Consider the following 19,519-nt stretch of genomic DNA (forward strand, 5'->3'; position numbering starts at 1 on the left):
ATGGGAATTTGTTTATGGTATGAAAGGAGGATGGTTAATGAATGGGACGTTTATTTTAAAAAGTAAGACAGGCGAGTCGATGGTGCGATGTCGGTCGGGTGAGAGGATTTTGGTTTTAATATAAGGTGTGTGTAAAATAAAAGGTGTAAAATATATCCTGTGTTATTTCTATATCCCACAATTTTGGGAGCTCGTCCGGGATAATAGAAATTAAAACGGATATTCAAAGGAGTAAAGGAGTGAGATTGCACGTAAGTAAAATTTTGAAGTTCACCATAACGAAGAAGACAGTTCGGCTTCGAAATATTTACTGCAAACGGCGACGGGAGCAAGAAGAAAAACAAATAAGACGAAGAAACGACGGTTTATGGCGAATTTAAGAAGATTTACGACGATTACTTTTGTAGCGAACACCAATGTTAAGAAGGGCCCGTGATACCGCGAAGGTGTCGCCATCACCGCATCAATCAGACGACGATGACGACGGTTACCAGCTGTCCATGACAATCCGACGAAGGCGGATGCACCACCGGCATCACAACCTCAACCCAGTATGTCTTCATCAGTAAATTTGATGTACGTCGAGGAAGCCATTCCTAAGTTTACGGGAACAGACCCATCGTACACTGTTTCCAAATGGTCACAAGAAGTAGAGGACAACGCGGAAATATTTGGTTTATCGTCGACACAATAACTTCTCACTGCTCGACGAAGTTTGACCTCTACCGCAGCTACGTGGCTTCGTTCAGAGAAGATATTTAAAACCTACGAAGACCTCAAGACGGCGATAACGAAGGAATTTCCGGACAGCATAAACCCTAAAGAAATACATGTGCTGATGAGTAAAAGGAAGAAGCGTAAAGAAGAAAAGTGTTATGACTATACGTATGTTGGAAATGAAGGCGCTAGGAAAACGTGGCAAGCTGCCCGACTACGTTGTCATACAGTATAATATCGTGGATGGTATTGTGGATGTCGAGACAAATAAGTTGATACTATACGGAATTACAACGTTTTCAACTTTTTTTTCGGTGTATGAAACTATATTAAGTAAGACGAAGAATGAGAAGCCCAAAGAAAATCCTGTGAAGTCACGACGGTGTTACAGCTGTGGAGGAAGAGATCACGAAATAGGCGCATGCAATAAAATGGTGTAAAATGCTTCTAGTGCAACGAATACGGCCATATTGCTCCGGCGTGTAACAAGGTGAGCAGTGCGACCAACATGAAGAACGATTTGAAGCAAGGTTCCTTACTGATTCCTTATTTCCTTGTGGCTTACTTGTTGACTATTTTTGCAATGTTATAATGATGTTTAATATACTTAAGATGTTATCTTGAACTATTTAAGTTGTTTTCTAAACCATTTAAGGTGTTTAATTAAGATGTTTTAAAAAGTGTTACCTAAGACAATGTAAGATGTTAAAGTACAGGATAGTTTGCTTAATTGATGCATTGTAAATTGTTGTTGACTTTATTTTTGTATGTCATGTGTATTAATGAGTGTATTAATAAGTATTTGATGAAGCATAATAATTTCTAAGTATACATATATTGTGTAGTTAAGTTGAGGGTGAAAGTGAGTTAAGGACGGAAGTGAGTTAAGGATGGAAGTCTGAGGTCAGACTGAAAGCAGAATGGCCGAGCTGTAGGAAAGTGAGAATGCTATGGAAGGATAATGAATGGGAATTTGATTGTTTATGGTATGAAAGGAGGATGGTTAATGAATGGGACACAAGGCAGTTTTAAAAAGTAAGAGAGGCGAGTCAATGGTGCGATGTTGGTCAGGTGAGAGGATTTTGGTTTCAATATAAGGTGTGTGTAAAATAAAAGGAGTAAAATAATATATCCTGTGTTATTTCTATATAAGAAAGAAAGAAAGAAAGAACCCACACACGACAAGTATCAGGCAAAAAGTTGCTCTAGTAAATAATAATAGTAATAATTCTAGTTCATTACATCTATTTTCGGCACCTAGTTCCATCAAGCCACGCTCTTGTCGGTGTGGCATTCTCCAAAAATTATTTTTTCTAAAAAGTATTTTAATGAAAACAAAGGCAGTGGTGTCCCTTTTGCTTTCAGTCCCGATTAGTTCCATTAACCTAAAAATATAGTTTTTAGAATGACCTGACATCAGTGTCAGGGGTGGTAAACCTAGCCATGTTACAACAAACTACAAGAACTTTTATATTGTTACTTGCTGCTACGGAACCCTTCATTGGCGAGTCTGACTCACACTTGGCCGCTTTTTATATTAGTTTTACATGTACAAGTATTAGTTAATCTAGTAGGGTGCGTTTGGTAAACTATAGTATGACCATGGATAAATAAAAATAACCAAAATTACGCTAGTGTCGCAATTTGGTGTGACTACGGGTTGGTAGGGATTTCATTTTAAATGACATTTTGACTACCTATCATGTTTTGTATCCTGAATATACCACATTCAAGAATATATGTGTGATATCATCTATATGTTTTGTTTTATCATTCATTTAGTGCTTCTATTTTCTTAAAGTCCTTCGATAATCAATGTGTGACTGAATATATCAATTTGTATACTTTCCACATACATCATCATCAGCCCATTAACGTCCCCACTGCTGGGGCACGAGCCTTCCCTATGGATGGATAGGGAAATCGGGCCTTAAACCATCACGCGGGCCCAGTGCGGTTCCACATACATAGTCTTACCATAATATACAAACAATACAAATAGCTGCATGTCCTAATCAATATTACAGAAACCACATGACCTACAGCACAAGATATAAGATAGTAGATGGTTCTACAAATTTTTTTATATTATGTCTGGAGCTCAGCTAGTAATCGTAATATAGAAATCTTACAAAGATTCCAAAACAAGGTTCCGAGAGATAGAAGTGGTGTGTCCTGGTACACAAGGCATTCCGAAATTCATGAATAAAAAACTATTAAAAAGGAAGTTGTAAACTACAATATAAAATACAAGGATTGACTTGAAAGTCACACAAAAAAGCTAGCTAGCGAGCATTTGATATTGCAATATTCTTTCGCTGAATGAGCAACTACAAAAATAAATTAGAAATCAAATTCTGGCAAAACATCGTCTTGAGGATAGCAGTCACTGAACAACCACGAACCATCCGATAAAGACTTTCAAGACGATGGCAGTTATAACCAAAAATGTCTGCTGCACTTTTTCATTTTCCATCCTCACTTAGAGAGACAAATGATGTAAGTGGATCTAGGTTAACCTAAATTTTTTAATCTCCTATCATACAGCAAATAAGTAGCAAAAGAAGTGTAATACCCGATTGTACCTTGTATTTACCAATTATAAGCCTATTAAAACTATGATTCTTAGTATTTAATGTATTTATAATATTATTGTGTAGCTAATATTCACAGTTGCCCAGTAATTGTGCACACCGCAGCGCCGGTGTTGGTCAGTATTGGTGCTATTTATAAACATTTTCTGCGACTGCGTGCAGTAAACGTCCATGGGACACCAGCTTGTTTGACACACAGTAACCCGATGGGGAACACCACTGCGCGTAAGGAATATAGATTATATAAACAAGAAAATATAAACAAGGCGCAGTTATCATAAATACCGAATAAACATTGACATACCTTGGCCTTCAATGCGTAGACAGTGTTCCTCCTTCCCAGCTTATTAACGGCGTAAAACAACACACCTCCACCAAATACGCAGGCACATGTTTTAATAACATTTTTATATGAATTACCATATTTAATATTACTAAAATTACGTGTTAAAACTGGTGAAAAATACAATTTTTTGAATAATTTACTTGGTGTACGGCTTAACGTCGCCATGTTGGCAGAACGGGCGAATGACGTTCAGAAAAATGTCATCTTGAAGGAAAATGTTTTCAAGAAAGCAGGCGGAAAATCTATAGCGCGCATGCGTGATATTATTTTTTAAATAAAATGCTTATCTACTAGCATGAAGTGGATATGAAAATGCTTAAAAATCCAGATTTTTGATATATTAAAAAGTAGGTATGTGTAACAATATATTCTCCAAAAAGTGGATTTATAAAAAAAGTACCTACGAAATACCTACAACGTTCTAGGGGATTCTGGTTAACATAACCAACTAATTTCATTCCTTATATTTTCACACTTACATTAATATACTCACGCCCGTAATAGGTATTTAACGGGAGCTATAAGTGATTAGAATACAACTTGCAGCGACTTATGAAATGAAGTCTTAAGATGGATATGAACCATATAATGGTGCCTTTCGGGGATACAGGCGTGATGCTAAGGGGTGTCTTTGTTGGTGGTGGCCCATAATATATAACAGTCCATCATATTGTATAGGTATAATCCCTCTCAGTTTCCCAGCTTATGCTCCAAAAGCTCATACACACATCAGATTGTAGCCAAACTGGTATTTCGTAATTTAGCTCCTTTAAGTGATGGTAATATATTTAAAGAAAGAAGAGGAAAGTTTGCTAGTTTATAAATAAACAAGTCAACATTGCAGCATTAAACATTTTATTTACATTCAACACACTTCAAATTACATTTTATGAACATGTAAATTAATAAGTAAATTTACAACTTTGACAATTATTTGTACGTAGGTATATGAGCAATTAATGTAACAAGCATTGATATACAACTGTAACATCACAAATATTACAAAGTTATTAAAATTACCCCATTGAAGCTTGCTAAGTAAAGTAGACACCTATTTTACTTTTCTAAAACATGTATTAAGAAATCCTTTTGATTTTGTAACTTTGGCATGTTCACTTTCACTTATTTTTATATAAATCTGTGGTAAACCTGGTTCGGCATGCAATTATTTCAGTTTGTCTTTTCACAGTTAAAGTTTTGATGTATAAAGAGTGTGTTCAAATAACCACTACCCAGACTCAATAGTCTGCACACCATCTTCATGACCCTTCTCCAAAGTGTATTGGTCTGTTTGCATTTGCATCTCATTTATTTGGCTGGTGCTTTGCTGCTCCTCCTCACCATATTGGGCAGTTGACAGCATAAGTACTCTCTTTACAGCTTCTGCATCATCATACAATCCGTACTCTGCTTGCCATAAAATGGTTGTAATAATCTGCTGAATATTGCCTCTTGTACGAGGAGCTTTGAATTTTCTGAGTTTATTAGCTATGTACTCGCCAAAGACAGAATACTCGTCTTTCTTTGGGTCTTCAATGACTATTCGCTCTGTTCGTCTTGGAGTTTTTGTGACACTCTGGGCATGGTAAGGTGTTTTGCGTGGGGGAGTCACTACTTCTCGCTTGATTTTTCTATATGATCTCTTACGTTTAGCGGGCTCGTACCTGTTTAGAATAAAAGTATTAGAAGTTGTGTGGAGAAAGTACTGAGGTGATAATTTTGGGGCTTTAGGCTTTAACAATCAAATAAATAAGTAATATATTTCTGTCATGGACCATTTCATAAATTCTTTGTCATATCCTATTTAAGATTTGATAAGAAGTACAACCTGTCAAGTTGGATATAATCGTCTTCTAGCCATTCTTCATCTGAACCTTGGTTATCGTGCATTTGCCGTACCAAGTTAAGTGTTGCTACATCTTCATCAACATGCTCAGTTTCTGTTTCAGAGTTCTCTTGCACATCAACCTATAAATAAAGGCCTAGGATGAGTTTGTGGCAAACTAAACAGTAATAAGTCAGACTTAGTACATAACATTACAAATGTAAGAGGTACTCATGAATATACTCAAACAAACGCCAAATACTAAACTGATTTACTTATGTGTTTTGAATGAAATGAAAATATTAAGTATATTAAATTGATTACTCTAAATATCAATCCATTAGGAATATTAAATTTGTACAGGTACAAAAATCGGTTATCGATAGGCGGTTCCGGGTTGCTCGAGTATGAACAACGAGCATGGAGTGGAACGCTTTACAATTCCACACCAAAAGAGAATCGACAAGTGCAGCCGGTAGACTGCGTCTACAAGTTAAATTACTATACATAACCTGAACAAATATCATAAATGTTAAGTAAATACCCTTTGGATTTCAATTTGGGGAACTGCGTCTTCTCCCGCCGTATCACTATCAATATGTTTAATGGACAGTGCATAACGTACGTTTTGATCTTTCGCGGTGGCTCTTACATATTTCCTTCGTTTCGGCGAATTCGTTGACTGGTTGGTATTGTCGTCTTCCTCGAAAGTATGTACTACTGTCTCTTCCAATGTCTTCTGGGTATTATCCAAATTATTTTGTCTAAATTCCCATTGTATTGGGTGTTTTTTGATCAAATGAGCTCTCAAGTTAGTCGTGTTACCAAAATATTTGTATTCAGAATCACAAAGTTTACACAGAACAGCTACACATCTTTTATTTTCTTCCAAGCGATCAAAAAACTGCCACACAACAGAAGAAACTTTCTTCATATTGATTCACTGTTTTGATTTCAAAATTATATCGATTCTTGATCAATCAAAAAAGTTTACAACAACGCGTATCGAATCGAGTGATAATCACGAGTTTAGAAAATCAACAAGATGGCGATCGAGTAAAACGAGTATCGAGCGGATTTGTGGAATGACGACGCGCACCGAATGATGTGAGTGAAGTTCCGAGTTGGTTCGATTCCATAGAGCAACACGGGCCTCCGCCTCGATTCATGTCCATCCCAATGAAACTCGCTTTCGCAGTACATTCCGCGCTATGTTTTTAAATTAATGTGAGTATTCATTGTAAAGCAAGCAATGGACTATTTTTATATTCGTCTAGGGTTCTTAACAAGATTGCTATAGTTACTAGATAAAGCAACAGTAGTATATTTGTCTCACTTATGCCTTCATAAAACGCTATCAAAATACTATAGCTATTTCATTTGGTCCTTATCACAGAACGAACGAGAGTTGGGAACGAAGCTTTGTGGTCAAGTACTGCCAACCTAATAATACTTATAGATTCGTTCAAGACTGAGGTTCAAGATAAATGTACATATTTTATAAAAACAAATAATTATAAGAAGCGAAAAATAATGCTTGTTTACGTGTGTTTACCAGAATATTTTATGGTTTATTTTATGTCCTTGAGAAAATGCTCCTTTGTGGCGCGAATTTTAAAGCAGTTTTTAGCTGAGTATGCCAATGCCAACTGACCATTACATATTTATATACTCACTTCTCTGACATGATACGTTCGGCTGCTTGTGTTACCCGAGAATATTATAAATAAACGTGTAATGGGATTATGAGCTATGTGTCACTTTACGATTTATTATAGGTATTCATCATAGGTCACCACACGTTCATGAAACCGCACATATAGCAACACGGACCTCCCCGGATCGGAACTGAAGGATGGTGACTTTTTGTTCTACCCACTCTGATAGCGATTACAGGATAGGTAATATAATGTTCACGCATTCTTCATTCTTACTTTCAAAGACTTACTTATACCTTATTTTAGAAGAAAGATAAAATAGGTACTCTTCCTCTACTAAGTAGTATTATTATTTTGTTCTTAGTAAGGTACGATAGAAGAAGAACTAACATAGCATCACGCCTGTATCCCCTAAAGGGTAGGCAGAGTTGTATAGCGTATATACCCACTCCTCGCCAGTTATGCTTAGGTTTCATGTCAGTTATTTATGTTCCAGTCAAGAATCCAGCCAGTCATAAAGTCGAATTCGTTGGTTTGACACCCGAGCCGGGATTCGAACCCGGGATACGACGATATAATCACGCGTAAACCGTATGGTGGAGGAGGACACGAATTGTGTGTTGGATTTTACTACATAGCCGGGAAGACAAGCTTGAACGAACATGTTCTGTTTATATTCGCTCCCATCCACGGGATGATACGAGTAACCATTAAATTTGAATGCATTTTTTTTCACGAACCAGCATATATATGTAGGTAAAAGTGTAGAGCTTTACATTCATACATAAAATACGTGTGTGAGTGGGCAGAACAACACGTTATGACTTGATAATTCTTACTCACTCTTGATAAGAATTGTTTACTTCACCTTCACTAAGTTGAATTCACCATGAGGCTAACTGAAGTTATGTTGATTTGTTTCGAGCTCAGGATTTGGATGACAAATACACAACAAAATAACAGACAATATCTAAAGAATCATTTTTATTTATTTGTCGGTATAAGAGGTTGTAAAAGTTATTGTCTAAAAGTTTCGATCAATCTTTATTTGATAGAACTACGTACAAAGGTGAATTTTAAAAGTCTACTTTAGAAACATCTAAAGACTATCAAAAATTTTACATTTATGAAACGACGAAATATTTTTTTGTTGTACGTCACAAATGCACTAATGCAAACATGAGTAATAATATTATTATGGTTTGTAACTACGTAAACAATTAAGTAATACTGTTTGACTCTTCATATTCTTAAGTTGCACTGGATATTTTGTTAACAGGAGTTACGGAAACCATGCAATTATGAAGGTATTAAAATTAAATATACCTTTTCGTTTGCAATGTTACTTCGACAAATATTAATATTCAAAAAGTTTACAATGATTTGTGGCTCCTGTTTTCACGATCCCCAGATGTAAGTAGGTATACACGAATAAATCGATAAGAAAGAAAATTAAAGAACTTCTATTGAATCGGTAGGGTAGATATTATGGCACATGTGCATTAATAATTAAATATTTAATTTCAGCCTGTCACTAACTGTTACGTGGATGTCAAACTCGTGAAGACTTTGGTTTGCTTTCGTGTCGTGTTAAAGCCAACTTTGAGTTTGACAGCTCCAGTTCATGCCTTAATGTTTCCAGTATTAATTAACATCCAAATAAATAACGGCCGGGCGCAGACCACCAACTGATCGTGTAGAACTCCTTATAATCTCTACTCAATATAAAACTACAAAACTAGATATTGTAACGGCGAACCGTTTTTACAATATCGAAATACTGCTTCTACACTAACATAAAGATCGATTGGTATTCCATTTATAATTCAATAACGAGACAAGTATTATATTAACAAATCCGAGAATCGAATAATTTATTACATTTATTCGAAATAGACATTAAATCGGTACTCTCGCGGAACCGTGACACATTGTTACAAAGATTTACGTTGAATAAATGCTTCCTCGAGTACAGATTTTATGTCGCTTTCACGAGACACTTATTATATTATATACATACATAAATAAATTCAAAATATCATTCGTCTATCATACGTAGGTACATCCATAAAGCTTGTTGCAAATATTCACAAAGCTCTTGAATAAATGTCATCAGCGAACATCGATGGGACATGCAGATGCAGTATACTTCATATATAGTCTCTCTAGTCTATATATGATAATGTTGTAAGTAGTTTCTTTCAAAGAAAAATAGTGTCTAAATATTAATTTAACAGTCCAGTTTGTACCGAAGGCGTGCGCAAGATGAGACACTGCGCGGCCCCACGCCTCATGTACAATCTCGCATTCTCCTTTCCAAATTACGATAGCACTATTCCGACAAATGGTACAGATTTACTGTTAGTGCTACCTGTAAAAGGAGTTACTCAGATTAGATACACGATATCTCTGCAGGGAATTATTGGACAAGGATCTGTTCGCTGACGATATCCAAGAGCGCTCAGTAGCTGCGCACAATCAGAATGCGAGGGACATTACTATAAGAGAATGTAGTCGCGTATTAAAATCCATTCAATCACAATATTTGCATCCATACTCTATACAAACCGCATACAAAGCACATATTGTTACCGAACGGACTTAAAAATATAATACAAATTAAAATTGGCTCACTAAAAATACAAGCGTATGAAATCCTACATATCTACATCGGTTGGAACTAGAGGGGACAAGAGAATAAAAAAAAAAACATCAACTAAAACGTTAACAAAATACGACTTTCTCTATGGAAAATAAAATAAATAATTTACAAATTAGATACACGTTTTAGAATTACCTACTAATAGTCACTTCGTCGTTAATGTTTATCACTACATTTGAAACGCGCGAAGGTGAGTGGCCTTGCAGCAGCTGCCGCAGCTAGTTGCTAGGCTGTGACCCATTGTCAATTAGTGTAACCTCAGCATGGCTAGCAGCCAACTCATTACGCGTAGTCTCCAGATACTGCCCACTTGCGGGAGTCCTACCAGCACTCTTACCGTTGGCTTTGCGCCGCAGGGCCACTCTCCTTCCCGCGTTATAACTTAGAATAGAATACAGAGGCATGCCGTCCGCCGCACTTCCTTTATCCTATCATAGCCTAGACCGAAACCAACTTTACCTACATTACTCAGTCCAATATTTTCAGTCAATTTCTTATTTTACACCTCGACACACCTGTCTAAGTACAAAAGCGTTTCGGGATCCCCGCTAGTGTCAATTGGTCTAATCGAACATCAATTTTCGTACAGAAATCTTCTTTAATTTTCCTACCATAATGCCATGTTCACAGCGGTAGTAATTAAAAGAGTTAGAATTATAATATCTTAATTTGAATACGAATTTTAGAGGGCACTTTGTAAACGTGAAAAATTACAAGCATTTAAGATGTTCGATGTCGATAAATGGATTTTCGACGGTATCGGAATCGGGCAACTGCTATCATGTCCATTAACGAATCACTTAAGCTAATTAAATAGAAATCTTAGAGGTTGGCGGAGAAATGGATCCGGAACATAATTATAAGAGAGTGTCGCGTCGTTTTATATCACCGTTCATTTAGGTTACGATGTACACTCTTTAGACTAAAAAGAGTGTTGTAAGGAACGGTAAATGCCCAACTTGTCAGTTGGCAACGCGCATGACATTGACACTATCGGGAATCTTTTGCCATCATCTAACACAGTTCCACCTTACCCAACGATAATCTCAACTCTTTAAACAAAAAACTTTCATTATTCATTAAAGAATGAAAAAGTTATCATCTACAATAATAATTTCACGATAAGTAACAGTAACTAAGACAATTGGAATCTTGCCGATAAACCTACGATTTAAAGCGAACTAGGAATATAAATTGAGATAGATAATTTCAGCAGCTTTGGTAGAATTATATCATTTGTTTTATTGTTACATGTATCGACTTTAAGGGCTAGGTATATCGCCTTCGCTTTGTTCATTGACTCATAAATAGATGAGTATTTTAATTATTACATCACTACAAGAAAAGAAATGGAGACCTTCTCAGCTCTAGCTACGACGACGTAGAGCTCGCGCGGTCGCCGTTGGAATCAACGAGAAGAAATTCAGAGTTTGCGGACTCCGGGACCACAACTCATCTGAGAGAGCAATGCTACTTTGTCGTATGTAAATTGGCGCGCTATCCCATCACGGTGGATGCAGAATGGCACTGTATAGGAATGCTATAGAGATTGTTGCACGTGTAAGTGTGGAACGGTGCTAGTGTACGAGCGCGACGGCTGCTCCTAGCGCGACCAGCGAGCGGCTCACGCGCGACCGACCGCCTCCTGTGCGGTCGCTGACCGAAAAAACTCCACGTCAGTCGTTGACATGGTCGACATGGTCGACTCGTCCCAACTGGTCTCCGTCGTCGTCGTCGTCCCGTTGTCGTGTTTTCTCCGCGTTTTCGGATGCCTCTTTTTCTTCGGATCGTTAGCCTTCTTGTGCTTTCTTTTGTGCCTCATATTTTGCTTCCGGGCGCGCACTTGGCAGTTCCTGCGGAATTTTGGAGGACTCTTGAGTTTGCCGCGGTGACGCCGCGGCGGGCACTGCGTCTGTTTGGGTCCCTCCCACCGCCTGGTGAGGGTGAGCGCGTAGGTCGACAGGTTGCCAAGCGGCCGCCCCACGGGTATCTGAGTTCTTCTCGCCTTTCCCCGGTTGTCTAGTGCCAAGTAAGTTTTCTTCCCAGCGCGTATCCTGGAGTAGGTGTTATAGTTGTTTTCCTCTATATGCTCTTCGAAAACGCAATCTTCTGAGAGATCCTTCTGAAACAATAGAAAAGTAGAGGTTAATATTATGCGCTTATTCATTCTTTTGAGTATGTTAATTTTAAGATCTGTTGCCAGTAATCCTTACTGTAGGGTTTGTGACCAAGTCCTAAACGTCACCTAACAAAACAGACATAGAAAGTGCTCCTTTGGAACCAGCACATACTCTGACTTGTAGAAAAACAGCCCTTTGGCTTTTAACAGTCAAGTGTACGGTACGATAGCAAAACAAATTGGCTATTTTATTCATAAATATGTATAAGTGAATCGCTCTAGGGTATACTAATGCCTCTTAAATTGTCCCAAGACTTGGACATTAGCAATTCGAGGACATTAAATTCAATCCATGATCGGTAACTTACTGCTATTGGGTGGTGGGTGAAAATTATTGCCTCCAATGATTTATGATGTTGGCAATTTGTCCTATAGGAAGTTGTTTAGGTTAACCAGGTAAGAAATATTGACCATGAATATTCACCATTAGGTTTACAAGATTGTCTTGATGCTCCGTATGAATAATCTGTTAGACCTGAATACCTTTGGTGAAGACGTATCGACGGTTGGCGGGCAATTTAATATTCAGATTCGTTCCTTGTAGCAGCTGTGAGTTGTGAGAGTTAGAGGAGATTTAATACTTTTTGATTTTTACTTTACATATAGGTACCTATATTAGGGATATTCTTTTTTCCGCCGCGGTAGCCCAGTTGGTAGAACGCTTGCTTCTCACTTTGAGGTCGCAGGTTCGAATTTAGCACAGGCCTAAATTCGAAAACAAAATCATTGTCGAATTTGTTTTCGAATTCACGATTGGATCATAAATGATTATCACGTGCTCAGCGGTGAAGAAAAACAACGTGAGGAGACCGACAGTCCCGAGAAATGCATTTTCGGAGGTATGTAACTTTCTGTATGGAGCTGGTTATCCCTTCGCGGGTTGGAAGGTCAGACAGGCAGTCGCTTCTATAAAAAACCGGACCTGTCAAATCTTTAGGTTAGGTAAGCGGAGCCTGTGAAAAACGGGATAATTAATGCTAGGGAGGTGATGATAATGATTAGGGATATTTATTTTTTGTGACAGATCAGTTGTTCCATGCAACACCACAGAGAAGATTATCTCTTTAAAACGTGTGTAAGCGTGAGAATTTAGGTTAAATTGCTGACTATTGTTTTCTTTTTCATGACAGACTACCGAGCTCCTCATTAATTTGTCCGGCCAAATATAACAGCGTTACGTCAAATTAGAAAACTTAGAGAAGCGCGAAGGATATTTGATGGATAACCACGAAAGAAAAAAAATCTAAATTATTCGATATTTGGATTTTTTTTATTATTATTTTTTGGTCGTGGTGGAAGACCCGCAGTCGCAGCAGCTGTCGTCGCAGTATCTGTTTGTGCCCGACCGGGCACCGTCAGGCTTGTTGTTTTAAATTTGTACCGGGTGAGAACCCTCAGCACTCTCCATTTATCAGGCCGTGTAGTTAATGGCATCTGCGGCATACATACATACATAAACTCACGCCTGTAATCCCTAACGGGGTGGACAGAACCACAAGTAATCAAAGACAACTTGCAGCCACTGCTGGTACGATGGCGTAAGCTGGATATGATGAACCTTATGGTTATAAGGGATCAGCCTATCGCCCATAACATTAGTCCATCATGTTAGAGGACACAATCCCCCTGTCGGTTTTTACGACATGCCCGGGAAGACAAGCAGCTGAACGTTTTCTGTGATTTTTATTTGCTCCCAGAACAGCATAGAAGCAAATTCGCGAGACTACTTTCGTGGCGTGTGTACTTTAGAACCCTGTCGCACTATCATATGACATTTAATGAGACTTAGGTACAGTTTAATTTGCCAATAAAGTTAATGTGACATGGTTTCAAAGTGTATACATATATTATTAGTAAGTACTAATAATATATTAGTAAGTACTAATAATATGTGGTCACTAAGTAGTGACCATACTCTATACTTACTTACATAAAGATTACCTATCCCACACAGTCAGATCCTGTTACAAAACCAATACTTTACGACTCAAACAAAGAGCATCACATTATCAAACAATTCCTAACACAAGGAGTAACAATTACATTATTTACAGGACAAAACCAGGTTCGGAAGCGTTTGCTAGTATATCAATATGTTACAATAAACTAACTTGAGCCATCACGCAAACGGTAGGCTTTACCTCCCATGGCGAACACCACTAGATAATATACAAGATGATTCAAGATATTTGATTGCTATGTTGTTTCAAATATGCGAGATATGTTTTACAATTGATTAAATAGTTTGGAAACTCTATTGTAGCATTATCATTGACGACATTCTAGAGGAACTATTTGAATGAACTTAGCAGTTAAGAACTCGAACTTTCCAAGACATCGTCTTCAGCTGAGACGACCTTAAGGAATTTCGAACTCCGCTCAAAATAGGTATTTTTAATGTTAAAACATTAAATTAAGTCTTCACTCTAGTATCCTTCCTATAGAAAAAGCATTTGATACAAATGTAAGTTTCTTTTTTTTAAGTGACTTATATTAGATTTGCCGCAGGTGGCATTAACTACTTGGCCGGACAAATGGGGAGCGCTGAAGCCTCTCACCCGGTACAAAGTTTAAGACAACAGGCCTGAGGGTGCCCAGTTGGGCGCGAACTTCGGCTCAGGGCGTCGTCTGAGAGGAAAAAATATTTGAAAGAATTAATCGACCGGTCGATACCGATAAGCGCTGATTGAGGGAAGTCGTCGACCACGCCGGCGGGGTCGGTATCGGGGTCCTGAAGGGGGATACGACGATATAATCACGCGTAACTGTGATAAACCGTATGGTGGAGGAGGACACGAATTGTGTGTTGGATTTTACTACATAGCCGGGAAGACGAGCTTGAACGAACATGTTCTGTTTATATTCGCTCCCATCCCCACCGGGTGAGAGCCTTCAGCGCTCCCCATTTGTCCGGCCAGGTAGTTAATGCCATCTGCGGCAAATCTACAATAAGTCACGTCAAAAAAAAAAAAAAAATGCTCCCATCCCCGGGATGATACGAGTAACCATTAAATTTGAATGCATTTTTTTCACGAACCAGCATATATATGTAGGTAAAAGTGTACCTAGAGCTGGACAAATGTAAGCTTATACCCTTTTTATAAGTACTTACAAAAATAACACTCTGTACAACGACGTTGGGTGCCGTTTTATTATTGACTACCAGAGGTCGCTTTGCCCCAGGGTCCACATGCAGTATGTACTGTAACTGTACAACGTGCACCTACACGACATTTTAATTACTACTTCTGAATAATAGCTTCAAGTTATGAAAGAGGCTAGCCTATGTAACGGCATATAATAAACGACAATACGTAAGTACTGAGTAGCTCGGTGGCGCAGCGGTAAACGCGCTCGGTCTGCGATTGTTGAAGTTAAGCAACTTTCGCAAAGGCCGGTCATAGGATGGGTGACCACAAAAAAAAGTTTTCATCTCGAGCTCCTCCGTGCTTCGGAAGGCACGTTAAGCTGTTGGTCCCGGCTGCATTAGCAGTCGTTAATAACCACCAATCCTCACTGGGCCCGCGTGGTGGTTTAAGGCCCGATCTCCCTATCCATCCATAGGGAAGGCCCGTGCCCCAGCAGTGGGGACGTTTATGGGTTGATGATGATGACGTAAGTACTTACTACGTTACGTTTAGAAGCGACACTCTTCGCCCCGCACCATTCAAACTTAGGTATTCCAAGGCCACCTCCTAAATATAATAAATAAGTTGGGTTGAAAAAATTTTAATGACATCGAAACGACAAGAAGAAGAAGTAAGTTCAGTTCCGATATAAACCTAGCTCCCTTTTCGTAATATGGCAGAGGTATTATTATATAGCGTGTCAGTTACATCGTAACGAATACTAAGGGAATGATGACCATGATTCTGAGTTGATATCAAGTGGAATTTTCCGTCTCCAGACTCATGATATCTTTCAATTCTATACTTTTGCGATGGAGAATGTTACTTGATATTAACTTAGAATAATGAGCTGAATCATCCCTCTCAGTATTCGTTACTACGATGTCACTTACACCGTTTACAAGTACGTACAGGTAGTCATTCAAGTACTTAAGGGTGTTAGTGACACCGTAACAAGGGGAATTTCCTATCAGAAAATTCATGAAACAATGTTTTTTAAATTATTTTCAGTTCCTCACTTTTGTGACGTAAAATTCCACTTCATATCAACTCAGAATCATTGTCTGACTCATCCCTCAAAGTTTACGTTACGATGTCGCTAACACCCCGTATTTCTTTCTGTATTGTTTAAAAGAATTATAACAAAGAGGTAAACCAAGTTCGCTCCAACCTCACCCCTGTAGGTACTCCCACATCGACTCTTCGCCAGCCATGTTTAAGTCCCATGTAAGTAACCTATCATTTGCATTGAAATCCCTACGTAATCTCAACATTTGATAAAGTATTTGACCGTTACTAATAGTTTAATCAGGGTAAATCCAGGTGTTTACTAAACTACGTGTCAATTAACTCCTACCCACGTGGTGCCGGCAAACATGCCGAAAGCGTTATCTTATCGCCCAACTATTGGACCCCATTCACAATAATAGCGGCAGGACCCTGTTTAGGGAAATTGGTTCATAGAGCGAATGGTGTGAGAATTATAGATAAGAATAGAGTTTACACAGCCTGTCGATGAAATATACGAATGTTATGTCTAAAATTAATGTAAAGAATTGCCGTTGACGTTTATGTGTAGGTAACCTTAAGGTAACCTTGAGGAGCTCGGTGGCGCAGCGGTAAACGCGCTCGGCCTGCGATTGTTGAAGTTAAGCAACTTTCGCAAAGGCCGGTCATTGGATGGGTGACCACAAAAATTAAAAGTTTTCATCTCGAGCTCCTCCGTGCTTCGGAAGGCGCGTTAAGCCGTTGGTCGCGGCTGCATTAGCAGTCGTTAATAACCACCAATCCGTACTGGGCCCGCGTGGTGGTTTAAGGCCCGATCTCCCTATCCATCCATAGGGAAGGCCCGTGCCCGTATTTAATCTTTGAATTTTCAGCACTAAAGTGAATTAGGCATTCAGTAGGCAGGTAAAGCCACTCCTAAGCACTGTATTGGTTGATCTCCAGAACAACTTTCATACACATCATCTCATTATCCCGTTTTTCACAGGGTCCGCTTACCTAACATGACGATTTGACAGGTCCGGTTTTATACAGAAGCGACTGCCTATCTGGCCTTCCAATTCGCGAAGGGAAAACCAGCCCAATACAGGTTAGGTCACATTAGGAAAATACATTACTCGGGAATGTGGGTTGCCTCACGTTGTTTTTCCTTCACCGGTGACAACTTTCATACACAATGTTAGGTTATTCGTACCTTCTTAAAATAATAAGCAAATACAACGAACATTATCTGTACTTTATATTGCATTTATTATTTATTTATAAAAACTTATTGCAAGTTAAAATATAGAAATACCAGCGCAGTGGGCGGTTTATACTATTATTTAATTAAAATAATGCAGTTATCTCTTTTCTGTCGTATCTAGTTAGCGCCGAGAAAGTCTGTACCGCATTACGCATGCGTGCAATTTGAATTTTCAAGACACTAAGCATGATCTGTGTACTTTCTAACATATTCTAATTCGCAGTGCGACATGCAAATCCTTATTTTCCAACTCCCGTCGATAAATCGTGCCAACCTTAGGGTCAAATGCCTTATCGATATTGATTATCGACTGTCGATAAGTATGGTAACACTAGCGCATACAGAGGGTTATCGTTACCGATCTTTATGGGTTTAAAAACAATTGATATAGGAGATCGGTTGACGACTCCCATCCTTTGAATCCCTTGTAAAGGATTCAATATGATGGAATTAAATTTTATATCCCTTCTCGTATCAGGTGTTGGTCCTCATAAGTTGTCGTAATATCACTAAATCTTTTTCAGAGTCCATGTTTCATTGCATGTAGTGTAAGAACAAAGTCGAAATACATATCAAAGTATAAAGTAACCAAGTTGAAATAGTAAATGTAACATATCCGGCGGCGCGTCTAAATATGTTTAAGTTATCGCGTTAAGCTTTTGTCTCATTATATATTATCATACATACATAACTTAAACAGCCTATATACGTCCCACTGCTGCGCACAGGCCTCCCCTCAATCAACCGGAGGAGGTATTAAATAAATTTGTAAGTAAATCAGGGCCATAGTATGCAAAACATTATGTTTTACGACTTTTTAATTTGTTTTGTTGAGATATAAAGCAATTTGCTTAAAAGCGGGGCGCCTCTTTAATAGGTTTATGTCGCGAGATAAAAGTCATCAATTAGATGTTATACTAAAAGTTGGATATTGGTTTATAATGGTTAAAATTATACATCAAAACTCATCGAACGTTTACGATACGGACGTTTCATAGGTAAACACTAACCTGTATATCAGTAGCAAAGATTATAACACACACACACACACACACACACACACACACACACACACACACACACACACACACACACACACACACACACACAGGGGAATTCGGACGTTTTTGTCCTGGAATATACTGTAATGTATGAGTATGCATGTGTCATATAGTTATATAGTGAATTCATATATAAACTTATGCGTATATGCGTATGTCCGGGAAGCAGATACTATATAATTCCATTTGCTTAGATTTGATCCTGTTATATTTTTTTTGCTACTTCCACATTCGTCAATTGTTTCATGCACGCGCGCCGATTCGGTAATAGGTATAGTTATGCCCCTGGTGATATAAATACGTACCGGAATATAATTCTAACTATATGATTATTTGACTAATCTGGTTATATAGTTATAAATCTACAGCGCGACACGGTTCCTGATACAAACACGACAAAATCCTGGTCTTTGGCTCCCAACGCGTACGGTACCGTCTCTGTGTGTACTGGGCTTTACCTATCGAATAACAGCAAAGTGTATGTAAACGCTAAATTAGAAAGCCGCTTTGAACCCTAATTTACGCGCTTCGGGAGTTATTTATTCAGTAATAAATATGTCAATTACAGTAGACCAGTCGAGACAGATTTACGGTGTTCACAATTAGTTGCATAGTGAAAAATATAGTCATAGAGATGTCTTGTTTCTCTGTCGTCTCGGGTTAGACGTCGCCCGCTAATCAAACGGGACGGGAGCCTCGCTGTCTTCATTACAACCACGAGGGAAATGGCCATTTAGCCAACTACTCACATTCGTCAAACGGATAATTCAAATTAATAAATTCATATATCGCTGACAGCGATAGATGATTCGAGTTCCCTTTATTTCTCTCACTTAAAATTTTAAACAACGACACTTGTTCTCGAAAATACTTTCAGAATGGAAACAAAAAAGAAGTAAAAGGTATGGCGCCGAAACTAGTCCGAAAGCGTGACACATTGCGACCACAAAACGTTGGGTTTCCGAGAAACGCGCTCCCGGCCATCGGTAAAAAGATGGATGTGATCAGCATCACTTCTAAGTATTTTGATGGGATTCCGTCAAAATTCGTGAAACCCTCCGGCTCGCCTACTGCCCAACATCGGGGAAACATCTCGCA

The 19,519-nt window shown here is 38.4% G+C and overlaps 3 protein-coding genes across 7 annotated transcripts in view; all 3 read right to left on the minus strand.

Moving 5' to 3' along the window:
- LOC126380337 (calcium uptake protein 3, mitochondrial) overlaps positions 1–3,839 on the minus strand; it is a 56,947-nt gene extending 53,108 nt beyond the window's left edge. For all 3 annotated transcript variants that reach the window (XM_050029692.1, XM_050029691.1, XM_050029690.1), the window contains exon 1: positions 3,616–3,839. In XM_050029692.1, the coding sequence (XP_049885649.1) occupies positions 3,616–3,822 (207 nt within the window). In that variant the 5' untranslated portion in view covers positions 3,823–3,839. The remainder of the gene's footprint in view (positions 1–3,615) is intronic.
- Positions 3,840–4,495: 656 nt separating this feature from the next.
- On the minus strand, positions 4,496–6,589 carry LOC126380364 (uncharacterized). Of its 3 annotated transcripts, none has more exons than XM_050029746.1 (3): positions 6,135–6,589; positions 5,486–5,625; positions 4,496–5,321 (listed from the first exon to the last, which is right to left on the minus strand). In XM_050029746.1, the coding sequence occupies exons 1-3, from the start codon at positions 6,414–6,416 to the stop codon at positions 4,886–4,888; spliced, it is 858 nt and encodes a 285-aa protein (XP_049885703.1). In that variant the 5' UTR covers positions 6,417–6,589; the 3' UTR covers positions 4,496–4,885. The 3 variants fall into 3 exon arrangements, with proteins under 3 accessions (XP_049885703.1, XP_049885701.1, XP_049885702.1); XM_050029744.1 differs by having other exon boundaries at positions 6,027–6,589; XM_050029745.1 differs by having other exon boundaries at positions 6,108–6,588.
- Positions 6,590–8,140: 1,551 nt separating this feature from the next.
- LOC126380377 (fibroblast growth factor 5) overlaps positions 8,141–19,519 on the minus strand; it is a 176,507-nt gene continuing 165,128 nt past the window's right edge. Inside the window, exon 3 of the mRNA XM_050029762.1 lies at positions 8,141–11,924. Within this exon, the coding sequence (XP_049885719.1) occupies positions 11,427–11,924 (498 nt within the window). The 3' untranslated portion in view covers positions 8,141–11,426. The remainder of the gene's footprint in view (positions 11,925–19,519) is intronic.

Source organism: Pectinophora gossypiella, chromosome Z (assembly GCF_024362695.1).
Source record: "Pectinophora gossypiella chromosome Z, ilPecGoss1.1, whole genome shotgun sequence".
Classification (NCBI taxonomy): Eukaryota; Metazoa; Arthropoda; class Insecta; order Lepidoptera; family Gelechiidae; genus Pectinophora; species Pectinophora gossypiella.

What these genes read in the sequence shown, in the direction of transcription:
- LOC126380364 (XM_050029744.1), bottom strand. Translation starts at nt 6,416, where the DNA reads ATGAAGAAAGTTTCTTCTGTTGTGTGGCAGTTTTTTGATCGCTTGGAA. An exon ending in CCCAAATTGAAATCCAAAGG is followed by an intron (nt 5,626 to 6,026) that starts GTATTTACTTAA and finishes CTTTATTTATAG; the next exon opens with GTTGATGTGCAAGAGAACTC. An exon ending in GATTATATCCAACTTGACAG is followed by an intron (nt 5,322 to 5,485) that starts GTTGTACTTCTT and finishes TATTCTAAACAG; the next exon opens with GTACGAGCCCGCTAAACGTA.